Source organism: Fusarium verticillioides, chromosome 8, assembly GCF_000149555.1.
Source record: "Fusarium verticillioides 7600 chromosome 8, whole genome shotgun sequence".
Lineage (NCBI taxonomy): Eukaryota > Fungi > Ascomycota > Sordariomycetes > Hypocreales > Nectriaceae > Fusarium > Fusarium verticillioides.
This window is the reverse complement of record NC_031682.1, coordinates 1,580,607-1,601,753: the sequence shown is the minus strand read 5'-3', so window position 1 is coordinate 1,601,753 and position 21,147 is coordinate 1,580,607. Positions and strand designations below refer to the sequence as shown.

Sequence of the window (21,147 nt, the reverse complement as noted above, 5' to 3'; positions counted from 1 at the left end):
GCCAGCAAGTAGTCGTATAGATAGATGTCTAGACGGTGGTCTGGGCGGCAGAAAGGATTGCGGACTTCAGAGTACGGAGCGGAGTTTGGAAGCCACTATAGTCCACTGTGGAGGAGTTGAGCATAAATGAGGAAACACTGAAGTATGATACCATTCAATAAACCCTATTGAAGAAGGGTGTTTGAATATTGGCTGGAAGATTTGCGATGGACTCATTGAGGTCTAAGTCCTCTGCGCTGGTACAGGCCCTTAACAACGCTCAACTGCAAATAACACAAAACATCCGGCATACAACTTGAACACTACATTTGCAAGTATTTTGTAGCTTTCCGCTCTCAGACTGTCTCATTCAAGGCTGCCATACATGTACCACCAGCAGAAGCAGATTCGGTTGAAAGGACAATTTGCTCACTGTGACTTTGATATAAACACGCCCGACAACCTTGGTAATATCATCTTCAACTATGGAAACTACGAGCTTTCCAGAGCCTCGAAAATAGAAAACTCCAATCTCAAACATTTAGCTCACTCTTCTGTCCTATCCAAGACGTTCCAACCCTGCAACTTCAATTGGCTGACCGATCCTGTGCTCTTGTCCTCGATATTCACAATCAGGTATCGATACCTGCGAGTTTAAAGGTGACAGGCCTAATACGTATGGATGTATAATACACTACACGCATTGGCCTTGTCAGCTTTGACAAACACGGGCCAGTGGATGTGCGAACGCCTCTAGATTTTGGGGCGGATCGCTACTTGGCGTAGAGAAGGAAGGATAGCGTTTGATGACAGTGCAAGTCATTTGGAGACAATTCATCAACAAAGAAAATAAAGACATTGTCGCCAAGAATTTGCTTCATATTGAAGGGTCAACTGAGCTAGAGACTAGTTATGGACCGTAGCGTGCAATGTTGGTCAAGTCGATTTACAGCTTTACACGAGCAGTGTCGGCAGCAATACAGAGTTACAACGTATTGCAGGCCGATGGCAACAGGAAAATGAAGGGCAAAATGATGTAACTGGACTAAGTCAATTGATTTTCTTGAATATCAGTCTTTTTCTCAATTGAAATACTCTGACGACTGACGTGCAGTTGATCAATACAACCTTCCAAGACCATCGAATCTCTTTATCAAGATATCGCAAGCCGATTGAACCGAAACCTTGGCGGGCTGACAGATCAGGGACTAATAATGTAGCCGAGAGAAGTGGTGCTATTGGCATGGCAAGAGATGACGACGCCGCCGAGGCCCCATTTTCTTGGGTCTGACGAGCATAGGGCTTGGCATGACAAGGTTTGCATCTAACGGAGAAGCCATAACTCTATCCTACGTAGTATCCAATGGGCCCAGCAGACCCAGGCTCAGGCCTAAATAAGGTACCCAAGGTAGGCTAAGCGATGACATCTGCCAACGCTCTGCGCCTTTCGGGTCACGGCCTGGAGCTGAAGTGGCGTCATACGGAAACTATCGATGAATCCAAGTTTATCCCCTTTCAACCAACTGACGGTTGCAACGCCGAGATGGACATGTCATGCATGGCATTGAAGACTATATATACTGCCTCTGGTGCCTTTAATCACACTTCATTATCATCATCATCATCATCAGTAACAAACCACTAAATACTACAACTCAAATCCTGCAAATACCCACTACCGAATACCTTATCAACAAACTCTAAACACATCCAAACTCGGTAGAACCTACGACGAGTTATCTCCACACCAAATCAGCAACAAACTCAATCAACACAAAGGCTACAACTGAAACCACATACACACAATTACAATCACAATGTGTCTCCCTTTCGGAAGAAGCCAAACCCGCTACAGCTCTGGCGGCGGTGGAATGATGGGTCCTCGCCCTGTCAAGGTAGTTCACCACCATCACCACGGCGGAGGTCGCATGGGCGGAGGCATGGGAGGAGGCCGCATGGGAGGCGGCGGTATGATGGGAGGAATGGGAGGCGGACGACGCATGGGTGGAGGTATGATGGGCGGCGGTAGAAGGATGGGGGGGCGCCGATGCTAGGAGCAGAATCGACAGTGGAGACGGGCTGGATGTCGAGGCCAGGCACAGCGAAAACGATGGAGGGGGCGGACGGGTTAGACCTCTACGTCCATGCCTGCCATAGAGACAAACATTGTCACCCCCTGTCTGTTGATTCCAGGTGCAACAACAACAACAATGGGTACGGGCCTGGTGTCTACGCCATGCGCAGCAACAACAATTCAGATGCCCTGCACATAGTGACAAGGTGCAGCAACAAAGATTGAGATCTTGACACAGCCTGGACGTCGATATTAGAAGATGAATTCCTGTATTATTAACGCGACGGTATGAATAAACGACTAAGCGACGCCTTTCGTGCGAAAGAGAAATATCCCTTCAACTCTACTATTAGAAATCCATTAACGTGCTTGCGTCCCTCGCAATGGATTAAGTGATGTGATTGAGTGGAGTATTAATTGAAGAAGGGCCAATACTATTCGACACTTCTCGGACAACCGTGATCAAAGTACTATGCCTCTCTAAGTGCATGAGTTGCGACATTAGAACTTCACTTCCCTTCTTCGTATTCCTCTCTGCATCCAATCCTCCGCCGGTACTTGCTGGGTAGCACAATGAATTCCTCCGCCGAGCTTAGGAAGAATGTTCAAATTAACTTGAACAATCTCTCGATCTGGGAAGTGTTGGCGGAAAAAGGCGTAGGCATCATCATCAAGTTTTCCAACTCCAAAACGCGGCATGATCAGTCCTCCGTTGGGGAGGTAGTAGTTGGCGTATGAAGCAACAGTAACATCAAAATGATCCCAGTTCTCGCCGGGAAGGTCACTGGGATGAGGCTCTTCAACTTCAAAGACTTCCAATTGTCTTCCTCCATGATCTGTTGCGTTCCCCAAAATTTTCTTGGCTTCTCTGTAGGCTTGGATCACCCGCGGATCAGCACGTTCAGAAGGTCTGCTCAGAAGAACCTGGCCCGGTTTGATGAATCTCGCGAATGCATCGATGTGAAAGTCAGTGATATCATAGCCTTTGACGCCAGTAAGCCAGATCACTTTGTGGATGCCGAAGTATTTCTCGAATAATCCTTCCAGCTCTTCCTTCGATCTGCCCGGATTACGGTTCTCATTGACGATGGAGCTCTCAGTCGCCAGAAGGGTTCCATCTCCATCAACCTCAATCGCGCCTCCTTCACCAGTGAAACCGGCGTCAACAATAGGTATGGCATTTCCTTGAGACGCACATTCATCTTTTTCATCCCTCTGGTCTATGACTGAAGCTTCTGGGATCTGGATATTCGCAGCAACCGCTTCATCACCAGTGGATGGTATCTTGGCTCCCCAGTAATTGAAATTAAGCTTCAGTCCATTAAAACAGCCGTTTTGCGTTCCATGAACAAAGACCGGTCCTGTATCGCGGATCCAAAGCTCGCTCACAGCCAGTGGTCGCACAGTGACGTTATCAGACACCGTTTCAGATGCTTCACGAACGTGTTCCGGGCGGGTAAACATTGTGACTGGCTCGAAGCGGGAGATGGCATTGGAAAGTGCCGAGACTTCAGCCCGCGCCTGTCGAAGGACATCCTCCTCGATAATCGAGGCGGGAGACGGCCACGCAGTTAGCGTTTGCGAGTGCTTTTGCCATTCCGGCGGCATGCGATACCTCCTAGAAACTCTCTGCATCTGGCCTGGATCCATCAAACCCTTAGATAGAGATTTGATGGATCTTCGAAAGGACGTAAACATGAAAGTCCAGCGTTTTTGTGTCTTCGTTTATTTGTTGAGAGGTTGGATTGGGGGAAGAGTTAGGTTTTAATTTATGTATTTCTTGGGTTGGTAGATGGGGAATGGAGCACCGCAAAGTCTTATTAGAATAGTAACAATGTCGCAGAACTTTTGCTGTGATACGGTCATATCATGAAGGCTGTACTCCTCAAGGACTTTAGGACTCCTGTACACTTTCGGTATTGTCACGTGATATCGCTCATACCCGGACACGTCGCGTAACCTTAGCTTCGGCTTATACTCCTTTCATTTCCTTCACGGCCTTCAAGGCTCACATTCTACGCCCATTTTAAATATCTTCTTTCCGTTATTTGATCATGTCCACCCGGAGAAGCGCCAGGCTCCACGCTTTGCAGGACCGGGTGCCTACAAGCGCCCAAGATGACTCCGGCCCTGACATGCCTAGCAAAACAGGCAAGCGTAAAGGAACAGTGAGCAAATTGCACGAAAAGCCCCTCGTCATCAGCAATGCGAAAAGACACGTCGCCAGCAACGATGGAATGCCAGCTACAAAGAAATCCAGGGTAGAAACTAGTTGTATGAAGGCTGAAGAGTTATCCGCGAAGTCACCAATGAGTACAACGACCGACCTTCTTTGGTCCTGTCCACGAGAGATTCTGAACTTGATTTTGGACCATGTGAGATAAACACCATCCACTACTCGATTAGCGAAGTGCTGAACGCAATCAGATTGAGGATACTAGGACGCTCGGAAGACTTTGCTGCACAAGCAAGAGTTACTTTGCCATGGTTGCACCTCGACTCTACGAGCGCGTTAATATCTCCGTAGCGTATCACGCTCATATTCCGAAGTTAATCCGAACTCTTGAGCCTTTTCTCTCTATTAATCAAAGAAAACAACTCAGGAAGGAGGGCCAGTATCGAGGCCAACAAGAAAGCTTCCCCAACGTTGTTGATCCTCAAAAGAAGCCTCGTTTTGGGGAGTACGCCCGCCAAGCCTGCCTTTTCATCGGCGACCCAGGAAGAAATCACAAGTACATTGTAAATCGATATGTCGAGGAAGCTCTGAAGAACATGCCCAATCTTGAGGTCGTCGAAACCTCCAGCATCACAGAGTATGCCAAATTGTCCCTGCTGCGAACTTTTCAGGCTAACATGATACAGATCTATCTCTAAGAGTCTAGCAAGCCAAAAGAATTTGAGAGCCTTGAATGTTTCTGCCGGAAACTTGGGAGAAAGCGAAGCCAAACCGCTAGCGAAAATCAAAGATCTCAAACACTTGGCCATTCATCTGCTCGGTTTTGCTAGCCCCAACTTCCGAAAAGACAATACTCCATTATCTTTGATTCTCAATTCTAGAACAACCCTTCGGAGTCTGGTGATAGAGACTGGATCGTTCAGCTCTGTGTTCTTGGATGACTGGCCGAAAGGCAAGAGCCTTACCTCGCTTAAATCGTTCTCTCTTACGGGAGCTACTATTGATGAAGAATTTTTGAGCGCTCTAGCAAATGCTGTTGACTTTGTTGCGCTGGAAGAATTGAAGTTTGGCTATCTCTCACATGACCTGAAAATATTGTTTCAGTATCTCAGCGATGTCTTCTCGAAGGCCCGAGATAACCACAAGTCCAAGATCAAACTGCGCAACTTGAACATTGAAATGGGAAAAGAAACTTCTTTCGCGGTACCTGAGGAGCAAGAAGCGCACGTTGACGCCAGAATCGACTTCATATCGTCTTTCGACACTTTGACTTGTCTGGAGCTGCATGACTACGGCCAATACCGTCAAGAGATCACGGTCAATCCTGGTCTGAAGAGCTCACTCGTCAGAGCTATTCTCAAACATGAGAACCTGACCAAGCTGAAGATATCATACAGAGGTGTCACGAGTGGCTACAAAATAACGTCCTTGGAACCTGAGACGGTCTCGACTCTGGTTGATAATCTTCCAGAGTTGAAGGTGTTTGAGTTTATTCCAGAACCGACCAAGCTGGTAAGTATTGAAACCCGTGGGCGAGGAGACATTGCTAATACAGAGACAGGCAGAAATTGCTAGAATCATATGCCGTGGCCGCAACCTGACAACCGTCACTCTTATTACCGGCGGCTCATGGTCGAGCCTAGCTCAAAATCAGGAGAAGGGCTTGGAGCTTCTGCATTCAATCTTCGACCAAGTTCTGAAGGGCGATGCGAACAACGACGTGGGGGTTTTCAAATGGGAAGACCATAGCAAGATCACTCGCGTGGCCATGGATTGGATGATATGGGAAATCGGATCGAAACTCGGCAAGGCCAAAAAAGGAATGAAAAAGGCCAAGAAGATGAGCGTTGCAGTTGGAAAGCAGAAGCGGGAGGTCTTGTATCGTGATATCGCGGATTTCATTCGCGTCCCTCTTCTCAATGGGCTTGGGAGCAAATGGGTAGACAAGGTTAAGAACGATATCAAATAATTTGGATACATAGCAGAATGTCAGGTATTAATAAATCAGAAGTGCTTGGAACATTTGAATTTGTCAACAGTCTAATGCTTCGGTAGTCCGAGATTCATCAGTCAGCCACCGTCGGCGTTGATTTGAAGACGCGAAACGCCATGTTGATGCAGCGGTATTTATAAGCACTCTAGTATATGACGTAACGAGGCAGAGCGATTATGCCACTTTAAACATTCATCTTTCTATTTAATTCTCACGATCTTTTCACAATCAAGTGTCTCTTTTATCTATCAATTCATTCATACAATATACAGCCACCCAATTATCACAATGTCATCCAAGTCCTTCTACGCTCTCATCGCTGGCGTTGGCCCTGGCACTGGTAAGCTTACCCCTCCTTTCAACTCGCGCTGCTTACTGATTTTCAACCAGGTCGTTCCGTCGCCCTGCGGTTCGCTCAGAAATACCCAGTCGTATTGCTTGCTCGCCGACCTGAGAGTTATGAGAGTACTCTTGCGGATGTCCAGAAAGCGGGCGGCAAGGCAATCGGAGTCTCCGCTGATGTAGGCGACGCTGTGTCTTTGAAGAAGGCTTTCGAGACTATCAACAAGGAATTACCAGATAGTCAACTCGCAGCCGCCATCTACAACGTTGGAAGCGGCGGCTTTGCTAAGAAGCCGTTCTTGGAGCTCACAGAGAATGACCTGAATGCCAGCATTGATGGATCCATGTATGTTGTTCTGTCGAGCTGAAGGTACACCCAACTAACAACAGAAAGCCGAGCATTCTTCAATTTTGCGCAAGCAAGTATCCCTCATCTTCTTGAAGCAGTACCGAATTCTCACTACCCTCCTACTCTAATCCTCACGGGCGCCACAGCTTCCATTAAGGGGTCCGCGCAGTTCAGCACCTTTGCAGCTGGGAAATGGGGCCAACGCGCGATGCATCAGTCTCTTGCACGTGAATTCGGTCCAAAGGGTGTCCATATAGCTCATGCTGTGATTGACGGAGTGATAAATATCCCTCGCACAAAAGACTGGGCTGCTAATGACGGTGTCGAGGATGGAAAGATTAGCCCTGATGCGGTAAGTTGAACAGCGCATGTAATTCGGAAGTTACTGATGAAATTTGTAGATTGCTGAGGCTTATTGGAATCTTCATACCCAACATCGCTCTGCATTTACACAGGAGATCGATATCCGACCATACGTTGAGAAGTGGTAGAAATTATGTCGGCAATCTCAATAATAGTCATTATTAGCCAAGAAAAACTTCCATATGGTCGGGAAATGTGCTTCGCAAAGGCCCATAACATAGCTTTATCAATGTTTTCGGAATTGAAATGAATAGAAATTTCTAATTTCCTCCATACTTCTTCGATGTTATTCACGGCTGTGTGTCGCCCTTTGGCCGTCATCCGCGGGTCAACAAGCCGACCCCGCATTTGTGCCAGTATAAGTTGACATCACCTTCATATTATCTGCTCCCACATGCACAAGAACCTGACTTCCTTCCTATGACTTGATACAAAAGCACCATCGACCGCTTTACCATGCCCTTCTACGAAATCCATCACTCTTGTCCTTTCACTCAGGACCAACGTCAAAGTCTAGCAGCCGCAATAACAAGGCTTCACTGTGAAGCTTTCAAGACTCCAGCATTCCTGGTCCACGTACGCTTCTTCGCAGAAGACAACACCAATAACACTTACTTCGTCGCTGGAAAGTCTCACCCTCTAACATCAAATCGCATCTCTGGAAATGTTCGCACGTCGGCAGCCCGGTCGAAAGCAGATTTCGATGATCTCGGTGCTAAGATTGAAGCAGCTTGGTACCAATCGCTTCAAATCACGTCGCCGACTGAGAAGTCAACTTGGAGCGACGAGGATGAGAAGACAAGGTTAATTATGGTGAAATTTATACCGCTAGTCACGATTCGTGAGGGAGGAATGGCTGCGCCACAGGCGGGTGACGAAAAAGCGTGGCTCAAAGAACAGCTGCCCCATATTGAGAGTATGGCTAATAAAGGCGTTGAGGATTTTATTGACTTCTGGAATGAAATCAAGGGGAGCAAGGGTCAGTGAGTGATATCTGTTGAGGACAAGGGGGTGATTAAGGAGCCATGTACAACGAGTTAGTGGCAGCAAGTTTATATAACAGTATCCCATTGGTGCATTCGGAGAAACGAAAATAGTCATCCTTTGTTAATCCGCCTCGAACGACAATAACCACTCTCCAAATCCTAGCAAACTACTGAATAGATTGTGTCTCGCTTAGAATTATGCTGGGAAGGGCAGTACTGTATCTGGTAGCATATGCACTCAAGGGCTTCTAGTTCAGGGTCCACATCCATTGTACCGTGCAGGTCTTGGGCATGGGCACTACTTCTTATTACGAGGTCTTTTGGTCCGAATGAGGGAAGGTAATATCCTTTTTAAGCGGTTGATGAACCTTTCATGTCTTTAGACTTTCCCCGGCGATATTCAGATTAAGCCTCGGGAAGGACGTTCCACTATCATTGTTGATATAACCACTAACGAAATTCCATGAGGCTCCGATGACACGGATTAGGGTTATTCCAAGGCTGGCACATCATATTTAGTCTCAAGGTTCTCTGCTCAGCCGGAGCTATCCTATAACAGCTCACATTTCGCTCGTGTTACTGTCGAGTACTTTTGTGATTATTCAGGACTAGCAGAATGCAATCGATCCCTGACCAGGGAATTATGTCCAGATTCCTTTGTAGCATAGATCCTCAATTACATGCGAGCACGTTGCGATCTCTGCCGTGGAAATAAGACAAATGGCCGCAAGGTTAAAACTCCCGCGGCAACGTCAACAGGGATTAGAACACATAAAAAGGGGCGCCTTACTAAGAATGGTAGGCGGGCAACCATGGCAGATCTCCAATTGCTACCAAATCTTGACAAATTTCTGGGATGCAGCATGACGGAATCCCCTATCAATCTGTACAGTATTCCTAATTGACCTTTCTTGTCACTCTTTAAACCGATGTAATTGTTTTGTTTCTTGGTTGTGTTTTCTTTTCTCTTCGTCCCTTACAGCTATACCTCTCAATGGTCCCTCAATTGCACCCACCGCTGAGCTTCAATTGAGCACGTCGCCAACTTGGTGAGCATTGAGAAGATGTCTCATCACTTCCACGTTGGCGCTGCTACCGGGCAGCATCTTCTCGATCCAATGTCACAGGGAATCGGTATCATGAGAGACGTTGTCTCGCGCTGGTCAGAACTCGACATCACACAGATCGGATCGCTCATTGCTATCGCCGGAACAGTACCTACAGCCTGGAGATTTCTCCATCGCATATGGCATGAAGTCTACGGTACAGTACGGCGTTTCTTTCTCGCATCTGTGACCATTCCCGGTGGCGATCCTCTCAACAGAAGTGTTGTCAAATGGATTCTGGCTAACCGGGAACGACACTATCGTTCATTCCATGGACGCACCGATATCGGACAGAATGGAGATCGCGCCGCAGCCCTGAAAAAGACAAAGCATTCTATCCAGTATTCACCCCACTGGAACACAAGATGGCTATTTTATGAGGGAAACCTGTTTCTTGTGACACGCAGAATCGACGACTTCAGCTCTTGTTTATCGGATCCCAGTTATGACGGTATCGGAGGAGAAGAAATCACTGTGAGCTGCTTTGGCTGGTCGGCTGAGCCCATCAAGGCCTTTATCGAATCATGCCGGGAGTATTCAGATCGACAAACACAGTTTTTTGTGATCATCTACGCTCGAGATCGCTATGGTCTTTCGTGGAAACCAAAGGCACGGAAACCAATTCGACATTTAGAGACTGTTCACTTCGACAATGAGACTAAACAAGAGCTTCTTGGCGATATTCGAAATTATCTTGATCCCATGACACAGAAGAGATATCAGAGTCGCAGCATGCCTTATAGACGAGGCTATCTATTTTACGGACCCCCTGGAACTGGAAAGTCATCGTTGTCAGTTGCAATTGCTGGCGAGTTTGGACTGGATCTTTATGAAGTCAAGATCCCTAGCGTTGCCACGGATGCAGATCTGGAACAGATGTTCCAAGAGATTCCTCCACGGTGTGTAGTCTTGCTCGAAGATATCGATGCAGTTTGGACAGATCGTTCAAACTCAGATAACGGGCAAGAGGGAAGTTCTGCGCCTAACTGCACCCTTTCCGGACTTTTGAATGTCTTGGATGGCGTTGGTTCTGTTGAAGGACGCATCATTATCATGACCACGAATCATCCCGAACAGCTGGACAGCGCATTGGTCCGACCAGGACGAGTCGATATGAAGGTTCTCCTGGGCAACATCAGCCGAAAGTCAGCCGAAGAGATGTTCATTCGCATGTTTTCTCCTGATCTCGGATGCACCTCGCATCTTGATATGGATGAGATCAAGAAGCTTGCTGCGGAATTTGGGAAAGAAATTCCTGACAACACGTTCACGCCATCGTCATTACAGGGCTTCTTTCAGTTACATTTGGAGAGCCCTCGAGAGGCTGCTTCAAGTATAGGAGCTTGGGTTAAAAGGGAGCTCGATAGGAGTTCGGAAAAGGAGTTTGAGCTTATTACTGGTAAGAGAAAGCTATAGCGTTAACTTAATCTGTGTATTATGTACTGTTAGATCATTGGCTTGTACGATAGGGATGCATTCTTTGACAATTTATCTACCCCATTCTTGGGGTTCGTTAGATGGCTCTCTAGTTTGGGTATCGCCTTCTGATTTCCGACTGTCACCAGAGTCAGGTTGACTTGTTCATGTGCCTTCTCGCTGCATCAAGGTCTAGAAGAGTAAGGATATTCTAAAGGTATTAAAGATCGTCGTCGCTATAACATGGCGCAGCACCAGCAGCTGACGATAATCTTGCTGTACTCGCACCGTTAGCGTCAGAGGCGGGTCGATCGCATCGCTCCATTGATACCCTTTTGGGATAGGATCATCATTAGGAGACAGGGCTGAAGATTGGAGCAGCGAAATTGCAGGGGAACGATGCGGCCATCTAAGACCAATTGGGGAAGATTCACGCGATCAACTGTACAACAAAATGCCCTGGTGGCTGTGCAGCAGTGAGACTGATCAATAAAATGCTGTCTCGTGACATATTCGCCGTAGAAATGTTCTCGAAGGATGCTCTAATGGGGTGCCCGGGGCTCAGACCTGGTTTCGGAAAGAGGAAGCTAACGACAGACGTCACTCCAGGCTGCATCAAGCCAGAGAGATACCATGTATATAAGTGCGCGTCATTCCCTGATGAGATCTAGCAATTATCCCATCAACACAAACAACCCTACAAGTAAGGTTCTTTTACTACAAGCTGTCTTCTCTTATAAATCACAACTGCATTCACAGCTTGCACTGCCAAACGAAACGAACTTCTCATCTACTTCAGTGCTTCAGCATTAGCAAACAATTCGCTCATCGACACAAAACACCACCTCAAATACACACAACCCAAAATGTGTATACCACTCTTCAGAAAGAAGAAACATGATCGGGTCTACGATTACCATCCACAACCAGCCATGGGCTACTCAAAGAAATACGGCTACAACGACTACGGATACTATAACGGCGGCAAGAAGTCGCGTAAACACGGCCGTCACTACGCCTCAGCTGCCGGTGATTTAGCAGGAGCTTGGGCCGATTACAGCGGAGGAGGTCATCATGGAGGAGGCCACGGTGATGGCGGCGGCGGAGGCGGCGGCGCAGATGGTGGAGGTGGAGGAGGCTGTTCATAAACTGTTGTAACACTGGGCTTTGGAGTTTAATGATTGCTATCTTGTAAAATACTGGCTTGAGCGGGATATATTCGATATTGCACTATCGTACTTTATTAGACTAGCACAACCGTCTGAGGAGTTAGGGTTATTATCATTTAGGGTTAAGGCCATGAGCTTTGTTCCCTCCCCTTGGCAAGTAGCTGAGATTACGGCTTGGCTGCTGAGCCTTGTTGTTCGTGGAATAAGCTGACGACTGCGTGCTCAATTCGAATTTTATGGGCTTCTACGCCTACCAAACACTCTTGGCAAAACGGTGAAGTTGGTATATAAGATTGACCTAACGTACAAATGCTCAGAGCTCCAGACTATCACTAAAATTCTTATACTGCTTCTCAAACCCAAGTCACAACGACAACGTCATCCTCCAGGACAGCAGGCTTATCAGACTAATAAAGCTGGACTCTATACCGACTCAATTCACATATCTTTTTTACAAATAGTATACGAGCGAAGCCTTTCATCGTCCTTTGCAACAATGTGTCTTCCGTTCTTCAGACGAAAAAGAGATGAGGAGGATGATTGCTACGCAAACAACTACAATACTGCCAATAACGTCAACCAGGGAGCTGCTTACATTCGACTTCTAGGCGCTGGTCATCACTTCATTGGTGACTGGGGCCAGGGTGGTAATAGTGTTGGGGGCGAAGGTGGAGACGGGGATGCCGGTGCAGGATGCGACAGCTATGGCTGTGATAGTGGGGGCGGGGGAGATAGTGGCGGAGGAGGAGGCGGCGGAGGTGGATGTGACGGGGGAGGTGGAGGATGCTGATGACTCATGAGGATATCCATTCGTACGTACCTAGGTAGTTGTGAATGAGGGTTTGAGCTGGGCTCGTTGAACGCAGTTGAGACCTTTGACCTCCGACCAGGCTTTGCCAATTCAACGCGCAAATGTCTTGGGAAACAAGCTCTTAAAGTCTACCATTCCCCTTGCAGCCAAAGACATTAGCTTGATGTTGAGTCTAGGGGCGAATGGAGTTATTATTAGCCACTTGCGCTTAATCTAGATGGTTGAGTCTAATCTGTGTCCGAAGAGACTCAATTCCGTAAATATATTTTGGAGGCAAGAGTAGGCTTTCTGATTCGCTATTTGTTTACATCGTCAAATCCTTGTGGATCTAACAGTAGACAGGTTTATTAGGCTTCTAGATAAGCCTGTTTTGCATTTGTTGGGGGCCGGTTGATCACTACTCCACGACCTCACATTCTGGCCAAGATCTTCAAAACAGCATGTAGGCTGACAGCATCAGAGGTAAACTTAGACCAGAAAAGAAACGCAATGACCGATAATTTTGTTTGCTGCCGCATGGCTTAACACCACTTACGGCTGCATAGCCTCTCAATTGACCAACTACCAATCGCTCGTCTCCAAGAATCGGCCCAGCAGCCTGGACAGTTTCCAGCAATTATGATGCCTAGAGCTGAGCCTTGGCTCGAAGCAGGGATTAGTGCGCCCAGTCACGTCATTGCTAACGTTCATTGTATGCTCTTGCGAGTTATCAGATAATTTATATAAAAGCAAGAGTATCCACTCCATTGAATAGCTTGCCGCAAAGATCCATTGCAGACTATGAATAACCCAAAATCTTATCAATCACTCTAATCGATATCGCACCATTAAAGCAACGCCCTCTATCATTGAGTTCAACAAATAGCCCTGCATTTCGCACGAACCTACAACGATGTGTTTGCCATTCTCTACCAGGCTCCAAGATCCTGTTGATCCACCTCCACGCCACTACAAGAACTTTGACAGCAAGTTCCCGGTTTCCGGCACCAGTGCGTATTCTCGGCAAAGAGACCAAGCACGCACGAACAAAATCAACGAAATGAACGCGGCCAGCAAAGAATCCCGTGCCAGAAACAAGAACCAGAAGAAGTCCTTCCTGTTGCGTAACAATGGTGGTGGAGCGAGTTCACTTCATCATGGGAGCATTGCTGGAGCGGTTGCTGGCGGTGCTATGGGAGGAGGAGGTGCTGGTGCTGGTGGATTCTGATGGCTTTTGCATAATGATCAACACATGTTCCTTGCCTCATGGTTGCTTCGATGGCTGACCTATAAGTCGTTGTGGTATTGAGTCTCATGCTTCACTGAATTCGGATGGAGTAGTTTCACAGGATACCCCACGGCCATGCACTCAGTCTCCTCATTCCGAGTCAGTTTATGGAGGATACCACTCCAGCATTGCCGAAGTGTACATTCATTTTAGATCTCTAAAAGTATATACATATCTCTACTCTGATGTTCCTAGAGGTTTTAATCCTCGGTGAAGGCACTCTTAGCTCCTCCGTCAATGACAGCCCATGCCCTGGTCAGGAATTCATCAGGCTGGGTAAACTTATACTCGGGCACAAGTTTATTCCACTCGTCAGAGACCCTCAAAGCACCATGCTTGATTCCGAGAAGGAAGCACTTGATCATATCTGCAGCAATCTTCTCTCGCATCTCAGCTGGAATCGCTGGGTGTTCGGGAAGGGGAAGCCATGAAGCTTTGACGATACCAGCTTCGAGGTCCTTGCTCTTCAAATACTCAACTTTGAACTTTTGACCTATGTAAATGATAAGCATCCTGTCCGGGGTATACTCTCTTTTCGACTGCCCGTACCTCGAATCTTCTCGCCAAGAGCGACAAGTTCATTCATCGTAATATCTGTGCCCTTAACGCCACTGACAACCGGCCACTCTCCTTCGTATTCTACAGCTAAAGCAGTTACTTTTGCTGCGTCTTGGGCAGATGTAAGCGTTATTACCGCTTCACCATCGTCGATGAGAAGAGCTCGGCGGCCATGAAAGTTGACTGGCGTTTCGAAAAGGTTGACGTGCTTGGATGACTTATATGGGTAGGTCATGTAGTTCGTGAAGAGTCCGAACTGAAAGAGCGTGTATTCAATTACCTACAACTAAGCATTAGTGAGTCTCGTGTGTTGCTAGATGAAGTGCAGTACCTTTTTGTCCTTGTTAAGTTCTGCAAGGTACTCACGTGCAGACCTCTTGAAGTCGTACCAGGGAAAGTAATCCAGGTTAGACCTGTTAGCTATTAGCTACTCACTAGCTCAGGGAGCCTTTTGACCTACGAAGCCCATTCGCTTGGTGCAAAGCGCTTCACGCCCGCTCGGACTGCCGCATCGATCAACTTCTCCTGTGGCCCAGCAGCTGTATCACCAGGGGCGACAGACATAAAAGATAGAACCGTATGTACGCCCTCTAAGATATTGGTAAGTTCCTCAACATTTTCGTATTGAGTTGTGAACCATGTCACCCCAGGGACGATTTCTGTTTCCGGCGCATCCTGAGAAGTTAGTTCAGAAGTGCTAGTCAAGAAACGTTGCATACCTTTCGAGACAGAATAATTATCTCATGCTTGTTTCTAGCGACGAGGGCATCCATGACCTCTTGGCCGACATCTAGAGCTCGGTCAATAACTTCTATTCTATTGCAAATAGAGGATAAATAAGACTTACTGCCGGCTCCTCCTGCAATTGCGATCTTGACCATATTGAACCACACTTGTATGCTTTATCGACACTGGATTATACTCAGACTTTAAACCATTACTTAAAAGTCATCTCTGGCTCTTATATACTCTCTTGCACCCGAACTTCCGCCAATTCGTAGGGTCCCTGCGTTCGTCCGCCGACATCGTGAACGCCATGATCTTTATTCCCGGTACTTATATCCGTCTTACCGTTTGAACACATGACAAATCCACCTCAAAAGCTCCGGAAAATCGGCGGACGAATACCCAGCAGAATCCTTTGAAGGTCAGCTTTTGTCTCTCACTCCTTACACTGTCTTACTCTACTACTCTCCTCATTCTATCCTACAATTCAACCATGGGAGAACACATATCATTGGACGAGCAGTACCCATTGCCTAACTCCGCTTCGGCGGACAGTTCCGCGCCAGTCAAACGCCGGAAGCTACGCAAGGGAACGGCCTCTTGCTGGGCGTGTAAGCGGCGGAAAGCGAAATGCGTCTTCTCTGATGATCTCGGTATTTGTGACTCATGCAAGAGGCGTGGTACAGACTGTGTGAGCCAGGCATCTGAGAGGCCGCCCGAAGTTGGAAGCAATAAACACATCGTGGATCGGCTTGGGGAAGTTGAAGCCTTGGTACAGCATCTTCTCAAGAATGCACAATCCGACAAGCAATCCCGAAATGGCTTGGTTTCGCCGTCGAAGTCGGTATCGAGAAGACCAAGCGAGGATGGACATAGACTTTCGAGGTCACCCGTGGCCATTAACGCCAATGCCGCTTCAACAGACGACGCTTCCCTCTCGGTAAGTCAAGCATCAAGGCATGAAATAAATTATGACACTCACAAATGGTAGATACACCCTATAGAGCTTACACCACAGTCCGAAAGATCACCACCAGCTCAAATTCCCGATGACCCAGGACCCCACGATGCTGTGTACCAAGCCCTAATATCTGCTTGGCCAAGCGCAGAAGACATGAAAATAATCATGAGCGTCCCGGTAGAGTCCTCGCAGATCATCAGAGCGATGACGTGCGCACCACCAAAGGAACGCGGCTCAAGGCTCCCATCTCCGTCCAGCTTGCTTCGCTTGCCACCACAAGGAGCTCATCCTGTCCTCGTCGCTAGGAAAATGCTCGTACTCTCCACCTTTCTCCAAGGAACTCTCATCTCGTCTGAAAAGTACCTTGAAAATCTCAGCACAAGTTACCAGAACATAATGGCACGGATTGTCAAAGTCGCGCATGATCTTGTCACCTGCAACGATGACTTAGTATCGTCACTCGAAGGCATAGAATGCATCATGCTCGAGGCTCTTTATGAGAACTACGCAGGCAATCTTCGCCGATCGTGGCTTGCGGCACGCCGTGCTGTCATGATAGCCCAGGTTTTGGGCCTCAACAAGGGCATTATTCCATCTTCGGTAAGAGGAGCCACCGTTGAACCAGACGATTTATGGTTCCGTGTGATCAACCTCGATCGATATCTTTGTTTGATGCTAGGTCTGCCCCAGAGTGCGCCTGACGAAACAGCTGGCAACCTCGATGCATTTGACTCTTACTCTGCAAATCGGAAGATGCAACATCTCTGCTCAATTGCGTGCGCCCGTCTTTTGAGTAGAAGGTCATCTGATGTTTTTGATCAATCACTCACGAGAGAGATTGATAAGTTGCTGCGAGATGCATGTACATCTATGCCAGCCCAGTGGTGGATCATGCCCAATTTGTCCTCCCACTATGACCTCCCCGATAAAATCCGCGAGACTCTTCGCTTCAATGATCATTTCATGCAGTACCACCTTCTCTTACAGCTCCATATGCCCTATCTATTGAAAGTCGATGGGGGAGAAGAGTGGAAGTACAACAAGTTGACGGCTGTAACAGCAAGTCGAGAAGTCCTAACGCGTTTCGTCTCTATCCGCTCGATTCCTCAGTCACGATATCACTGCCGCGGAACAGATCTAATCGCCTTCATGTCGTGTACAGCCTTAACCATTGCTCACATTCTTTGCGATGAACGTCACAAGCGGATCGAGGAGCAAGGCTTTCACTTTCTGACACAACAGCGGTTGAGTGATCGTGGGCTTATTGAACAAGTACTAAAAATAGCACAAGACGGAGTGCGTAAAACGAGTGACGATATTTCTCGGAGATTAATGACCCTACTACACTATCTTCTGGCAATTGAGGATAACGTTGCAGCTGGCGTACGTTATAGTGTTTCTTTTGCCCAAGAGTCGGTGAGGGATGGGAATTTGGGTCATCATGTCAAAGCCAGTGACGATGGAACAGCTCTCGACATTCATCTGCCCAATCTGCCCGTGATCAAAATTCTGAGGCGCGATCCTTATGGAACGGAAAAGCCACCTATCACAATGGAAGTCCCCTGGGGCAATATAGCACTGGATCGGCCGGGGCCGGGGAACGCTCTGGAAAATGGCACTTTGGCTAATCTTATACCTTCTTCATCAAGAGATGAAGGAGGATGTATGGGAACCGAGCCAGATAGGTCGCCTTCTTTACAAGATATCCCAGTGGCAGATTCCTGGACATTAGAGGGCTTGGATATGAGCTTTCTTGATAATTGGGTGGAAGGGCCAGTGTTTGTCTGAGTGGCTGGCTTTGTCTCAAGCATTGGTGCTGCTGGAGCATATATACATTCCTATTCCAACATTATCGGCATATCCATCTATTTCTATGTCGCTTTGGCTTCATAAGGCCATGAACCTCGAGACCTCCCCAGACCTTAGTAATGCTAATTGTCTCCCGCCTAAAGCACTCTCACTTTCCTGCATGCCTGGCTAAGAAGTCGTTGTATCTCTCATAAAACCGAACGCTTTGAGGTGTTTGAGGAAGTACAACAGGGAACCAATGTGGAAGTCCAGCATAACAGTGAATTTCCACGTCAACGCCGTCTTTCTTGAGAGCATCAGCGTAAGCGAATGAATCATCTCTAAGGACGTCCGTTCCACCGCATTGAATCACTGGAGCCTGTTAGTTTAAGCATGTAAACCTATGGAAGCGCTCACGTGTTGGTGGGAGTCCCTGGAATGATTCTGAAAGGAGAGGAGAGTGTCTGTGGTCTGGTTTCGCATCAGGGACATGAGCATCTAAGACAGTCTCCATGTTTATTGTGCTTAGGACAGCGTCGTCGTAGTTTTGGATATAGCTGCCGTATTCATATTTATCCGCGGGGAAGAATTTGGGATGACACGTTGATGGAAAATGCAACACTTGGGCGACAAGCCCGGTCACACCGTCTCTGACGCAGTCTAGAGCGAGTGAAGCTGCCTGTATGGTTATAAGATTGTTTTCCATAGGTAAAATGAAAGGAGGTCTCACAAGCTGGCCACCAGCAGAGCCTCCACTAATTATGATTTTCTCCGGGTCAACTCCTAACCTGTCTGCGTTCTTCTTGCACTGGAAATGGTCAACTGAATACGTTCATTGAGTTCCATGCTACCAACTCACCCAGATGAGACCGTCGTAACAATCATTGATTGGTGTTGGGAAGGGATGCTCCGGGGCTCTGGTTCCGTTAGCAAACCTTCCGTATATCTTTTGGAGGCGTGGTACTCACGTCCTATAATCGACACTCACGACGATAATGCTGGTGCTGATGGCAGCATATACGTTATCAACGCCATCGACTTCATGACGGCCAAGGCACCAGCCTTATAAGTGTCAGCAAAGCCCATCGACTGGCTTGGCCCATACACTTACCACCACCATGCATTCGATACATCAAAACAGCGTTTTCATTAACATTAGGCGACTTATAAACCTTGAGCTCAATCCTGGTTCCATCGCGAGTAGGAATGTCGATCAGCTCTGTGACAACATTTTTGTAGCGATCAGGTCCCCCAGGGGGCATCACTGCATCTGCATCACCAGCGACTGCGCGGACACTGGGAAAGTCGGGGAGGGAATAGAGAACTTCATACGTCTTTCGGATGGAAGGCTCTGCTTGTTCATACTCGGGAGTCTTTTTGGAAAAATGGCCGTATTTAGGTAGGGGCGTGAAAGGCGCGTTGAGGTCGACGTAATCGTAGGTAGTTTTCATGTAACCCATTGTGGCTGGCAGAGGGTGATCCTGGTGTAATTGTGAAGGGCTATGGGATTGGGATAGAATGAGCAGATTTTGAAAGACCTATTGGCCGGAGCGTTGCATGTTCTATCGTATCTCCTTTTGAAGAGATCTTTTGACTTTATAAGGACTTGTCTGCCATTTCTTTCTTATACCTCCAATCTCCGCGGGCCCGGAAGACCGTTCATTGACAGTGAATGATTCATTGCCGCCGTAGCCTATTATGGTTTAGTGTAGGCTCGGCCTGTGAGCCAATTACTCCGTAACAGTACATAAGATTGAGTAAGCCAAGTTAGGAAAGACATTTTTGTAGATAGTATTTGGCAGAGAATAAATGTACCTCTTAACTGACGGTGACCTTGCACAACGCCATGCAAAATAAGAGTTGAATGAATCATTATGACAGTCTGGTCGTCGCAGGTCTCCTACATAGTTGCTTTTCTCAGCCATTCTTCCAGACTATGCCCGTAGCTAATAGCATCTTCATGTGATCTAAAGTGATGACTTTGGTAAGTCCAGGAGACAGAATGCTGTCTCCACCGGCCGGAGCCTTGGGTACGCTGGCCACTGACCTACCCTGGGTCACAATTAACTGCTTCAAATCTGTGTCAAGGAGGACAATCAATAGAGCAGTAAAGCTACTTGGCGTTTTCCAATTGATCTTTCATTTTACAAGTTGCGTTGGTCATTAAATTATCTTATTTCGTGCTTTGATTGACGTGATTTTCTCCAGGCTCATGTTCATCCCCTACATTTACGATGTTTTACCCGCTGACGTTAACGTGAACAATACCACCTGTACCCTGATAAATTGCAAAGAGAATTGGAACATGCGACACATCGTGGCCACCATCTTCTTCTTCGTAATTATCTCGGTAGCATGTAGACAGAGAGAGGTGAGAGTATTGTTCCCGCTCCTCAAGTTTCATGAGTGAATTTTTCATCGACCAACTTGGACCGTGAGGTCCAGACTTTGACCCCAAGTTCAGGGAAGGCCCTAGGTAGGGGCGTAAGTACTAGATACTTTATCAGCTACGTTTTCCAACGACAAAACGCCGCTATCTGGTAGAACACAAAGTAGAAGAGACTTGCCATTGGACTGCCCCCCCCCCTGTACTGTCTTAGGGTCCTGAATGGCCTGAGGTCGCTGAGACGGCTCTCAGTCTCACCAAGCACCGCTGCAGCTCCCAGATTCAGCAATTGCGCTGTCACGGACTACGGATGCCTAGATGTCTGTCGCTTCCTCATTGACCGCAATTGAAGTGACTCACCAGTTCAACTCTATTTGCTTCTATACTGTGCCAAATCGAGCTACCCTCCCCAACTGGCTCGAGCCGCGATGTTATTCCTCCGATTATGACAATTTGACGCGATAGTGCGATACGATGCGATGCGATGCGATGCGACGCGACACCAAGAAGCCACATCGACGTCTTACTTGATGTACGGAGTAGAATGGCTCCCAAGACGATTTACAACATCAATCGCTTCTATTCATGGCCGTGCCATGCTCCCCTGCTTATTCCTCGAGACCGCGACTTCGCTTTCTTGCAATAGTCATCACTCACTGGACGGAAGCTATCCATCAATGCGTATGCATGTGCATGG

At 47.5% G+C, this 21,147-nt stretch overlaps 12 protein-coding genes across 12 annotated transcripts; 9 read left to right on the top strand and 3 right to left on the bottom strand.

Annotated features, from left to right (window-relative positions):
* Positions 1-1,562: 1,562 nt before the first annotated feature.
* Positions 1,563-3,919, bottom strand: FVEG_07237 (hypothetical protein). The gene has a single exon (XM_018895832.1). The coding sequence runs from the start codon at positions 3,749-3,751 to the stop codon at positions 2,555-2,557; it is 1,197 nt and encodes a 398-aa protein (XP_018753165.1). The 5' UTR covers positions 3,752-3,919; the 3' UTR covers positions 1,563-2,554.
* FVEG_07236 (hypothetical protein) lies at positions 2,027-2,278 on the top strand (the record flags this gene model as incomplete). The annotated part of the gene is made up of 1 exon (XM_018895831.1): positions 2,027-2,278. The coding sequence occupies one exon, from the start codon at positions 2,027-2,029 to the stop codon at positions 2,276-2,278; it is 252 nt and encodes an 83-aa protein (XP_018753166.1).
* A 127-nt stretch (positions 3,920-4,046) lies between the features above and the next one.
* On the top strand, positions 4,047-6,251 carry FVEG_07238 (hypothetical protein). The gene is made up of 4 exons (XM_018895833.1): positions 4,047-4,428; positions 4,481-4,866; positions 4,916-5,741; positions 5,791-6,251. Exons 1-4 carry the CDS (start codon positions 4,108-4,110, stop codon positions 6,196-6,198), a joined length of 1,941 nt encoding a protein of 646 aa, XP_018753167.1. The 5' UTR covers positions 4,047-4,107; the 3' UTR covers positions 6,199-6,251.
* A 127-nt stretch (positions 6,252-6,378) lies between these two features.
* Positions 6,379-7,562, top strand: FVEG_07239 (7-alpha-hydroxysteroid dehydrogenase). The gene is made up of 4 exons (XM_018895834.1): positions 6,379-6,562; positions 6,613-6,910; positions 6,959-7,265; positions 7,315-7,562. Exons 1-4 carry the CDS (start codon positions 6,511-6,513, stop codon positions 7,402-7,404), a joined length of 747 nt encoding a protein of 248 aa, XP_018753168.1. The 5' UTR covers positions 6,379-6,510; the 3' UTR covers positions 7,405-7,562.
* Positions 7,563-7,699: 137 nt separating this feature from the next.
* FVEG_07240 (hypothetical protein) lies at positions 7,700-8,363 on the top strand. Its single transcript, XM_018895835.1, has one exon. The coding sequence runs from the start codon at positions 7,733-7,735 to the stop codon at positions 8,261-8,263; it is 531 nt and encodes a 176-aa protein (XP_018753169.1). The 5' UTR covers positions 7,700-7,732; the 3' UTR covers positions 8,264-8,363.
* Positions 8,364-9,136: 773 nt separating this feature from the next.
* FVEG_07241 (hypothetical protein) lies at positions 9,137-10,933 on the top strand. The gene has a single exon (XM_018895836.1). It carries the CDS (start codon positions 9,327-9,329, stop codon positions 10,782-10,784), a length of 1,458 nt encoding a protein of 485 aa, XP_018753170.1. The 5' UTR covers positions 9,137-9,326; the 3' UTR covers positions 10,785-10,933.
* Positions 10,934-11,452: 519 nt separating this feature from the next.
* On the top strand, positions 11,453-12,278 carry FVEG_16046 (hypothetical protein). Its single transcript, XM_018905283.1, has one exon. It carries the CDS (start codon positions 11,651-11,653, stop codon positions 11,930-11,932), a length of 282 nt encoding a protein of 93 aa, XP_018753171.1. The 5' UTR covers positions 11,453-11,650; the 3' UTR covers positions 11,933-12,278.
* A 45-nt stretch (positions 12,279-12,323) lies between these two features.
* FVEG_16047 (hypothetical protein) lies at positions 12,324-12,743 on the top strand (the record flags this gene model as incomplete). Its single annotated transcript, XM_018905284.1, has 1 exon — positions 12,324-12,743. Exon 1 carries the CDS (start codon positions 12,450-12,452, stop codon positions 12,741-12,743), a length of 294 nt encoding a protein of 97 aa, XP_018753172.1. The 5' UTR covers positions 12,324-12,449.
* A 781-nt stretch (positions 12,744-13,524) lies between these two features.
* On the top strand, positions 13,525-14,250 carry FVEG_07243 (hypothetical protein). Its single transcript, XM_018895837.1, has one exon. The coding sequence runs from the start codon at positions 13,657-13,659 to the stop codon at positions 13,969-13,971; it is 315 nt and encodes a 104-aa protein (XP_018753173.1). The 5' UTR covers positions 13,525-13,656; the 3' UTR covers positions 13,972-14,250.
* Positions 14,232-15,470, bottom strand: FVEG_07244 (hypothetical protein; the record flags this gene model as incomplete). Its single annotated transcript, XM_018895838.1, has 6 exons — positions 14,232-14,524; positions 14,581-14,869; positions 14,921-15,002; positions 15,050-15,264; positions 15,309-15,379; positions 15,437-15,470. 6 exons carry the CDS (start codon positions 15,468-15,470, stop codon positions 14,232-14,234), a joined length of 984 nt encoding a protein of 327 aa, XP_018753174.1.
* Positions 15,471-15,738: 268 nt separating this feature from the next.
* FVEG_07245 (hypothetical protein) lies at positions 15,739-18,385 on the top strand. Its single transcript, XM_018895839.1, has 2 exons — positions 15,739-16,255; positions 16,307-18,385. Exons 1-2 carry the CDS (start codon positions 15,809-15,811, stop codon positions 18,062-18,064), a joined length of 2,205 nt encoding a protein of 734 aa, XP_018753175.1. The 5' UTR covers positions 15,739-15,808; the 3' UTR covers positions 18,065-18,385.
* FVEG_07246 (hypothetical protein) lies at positions 18,011-19,675 on the bottom strand. Its single transcript, XM_018895840.1, has 6 exons — positions 19,176-19,675; positions 19,033-19,126; positions 18,924-18,981; positions 18,795-18,872; positions 18,482-18,743; positions 18,011-18,436 (listed from the first exon to the last, which is right to left on the bottom strand). Exons 1-6 carry the CDS (start codon positions 19,522-19,524, stop codon positions 18,234-18,236), a joined length of 1,044 nt encoding a protein of 347 aa, XP_018753176.1. The 5' UTR covers positions 19,525-19,675; the 3' UTR covers positions 18,011-18,233.
* Between the last annotated feature and the right edge of the window lie 1,472 nt (positions 19,676-21,147).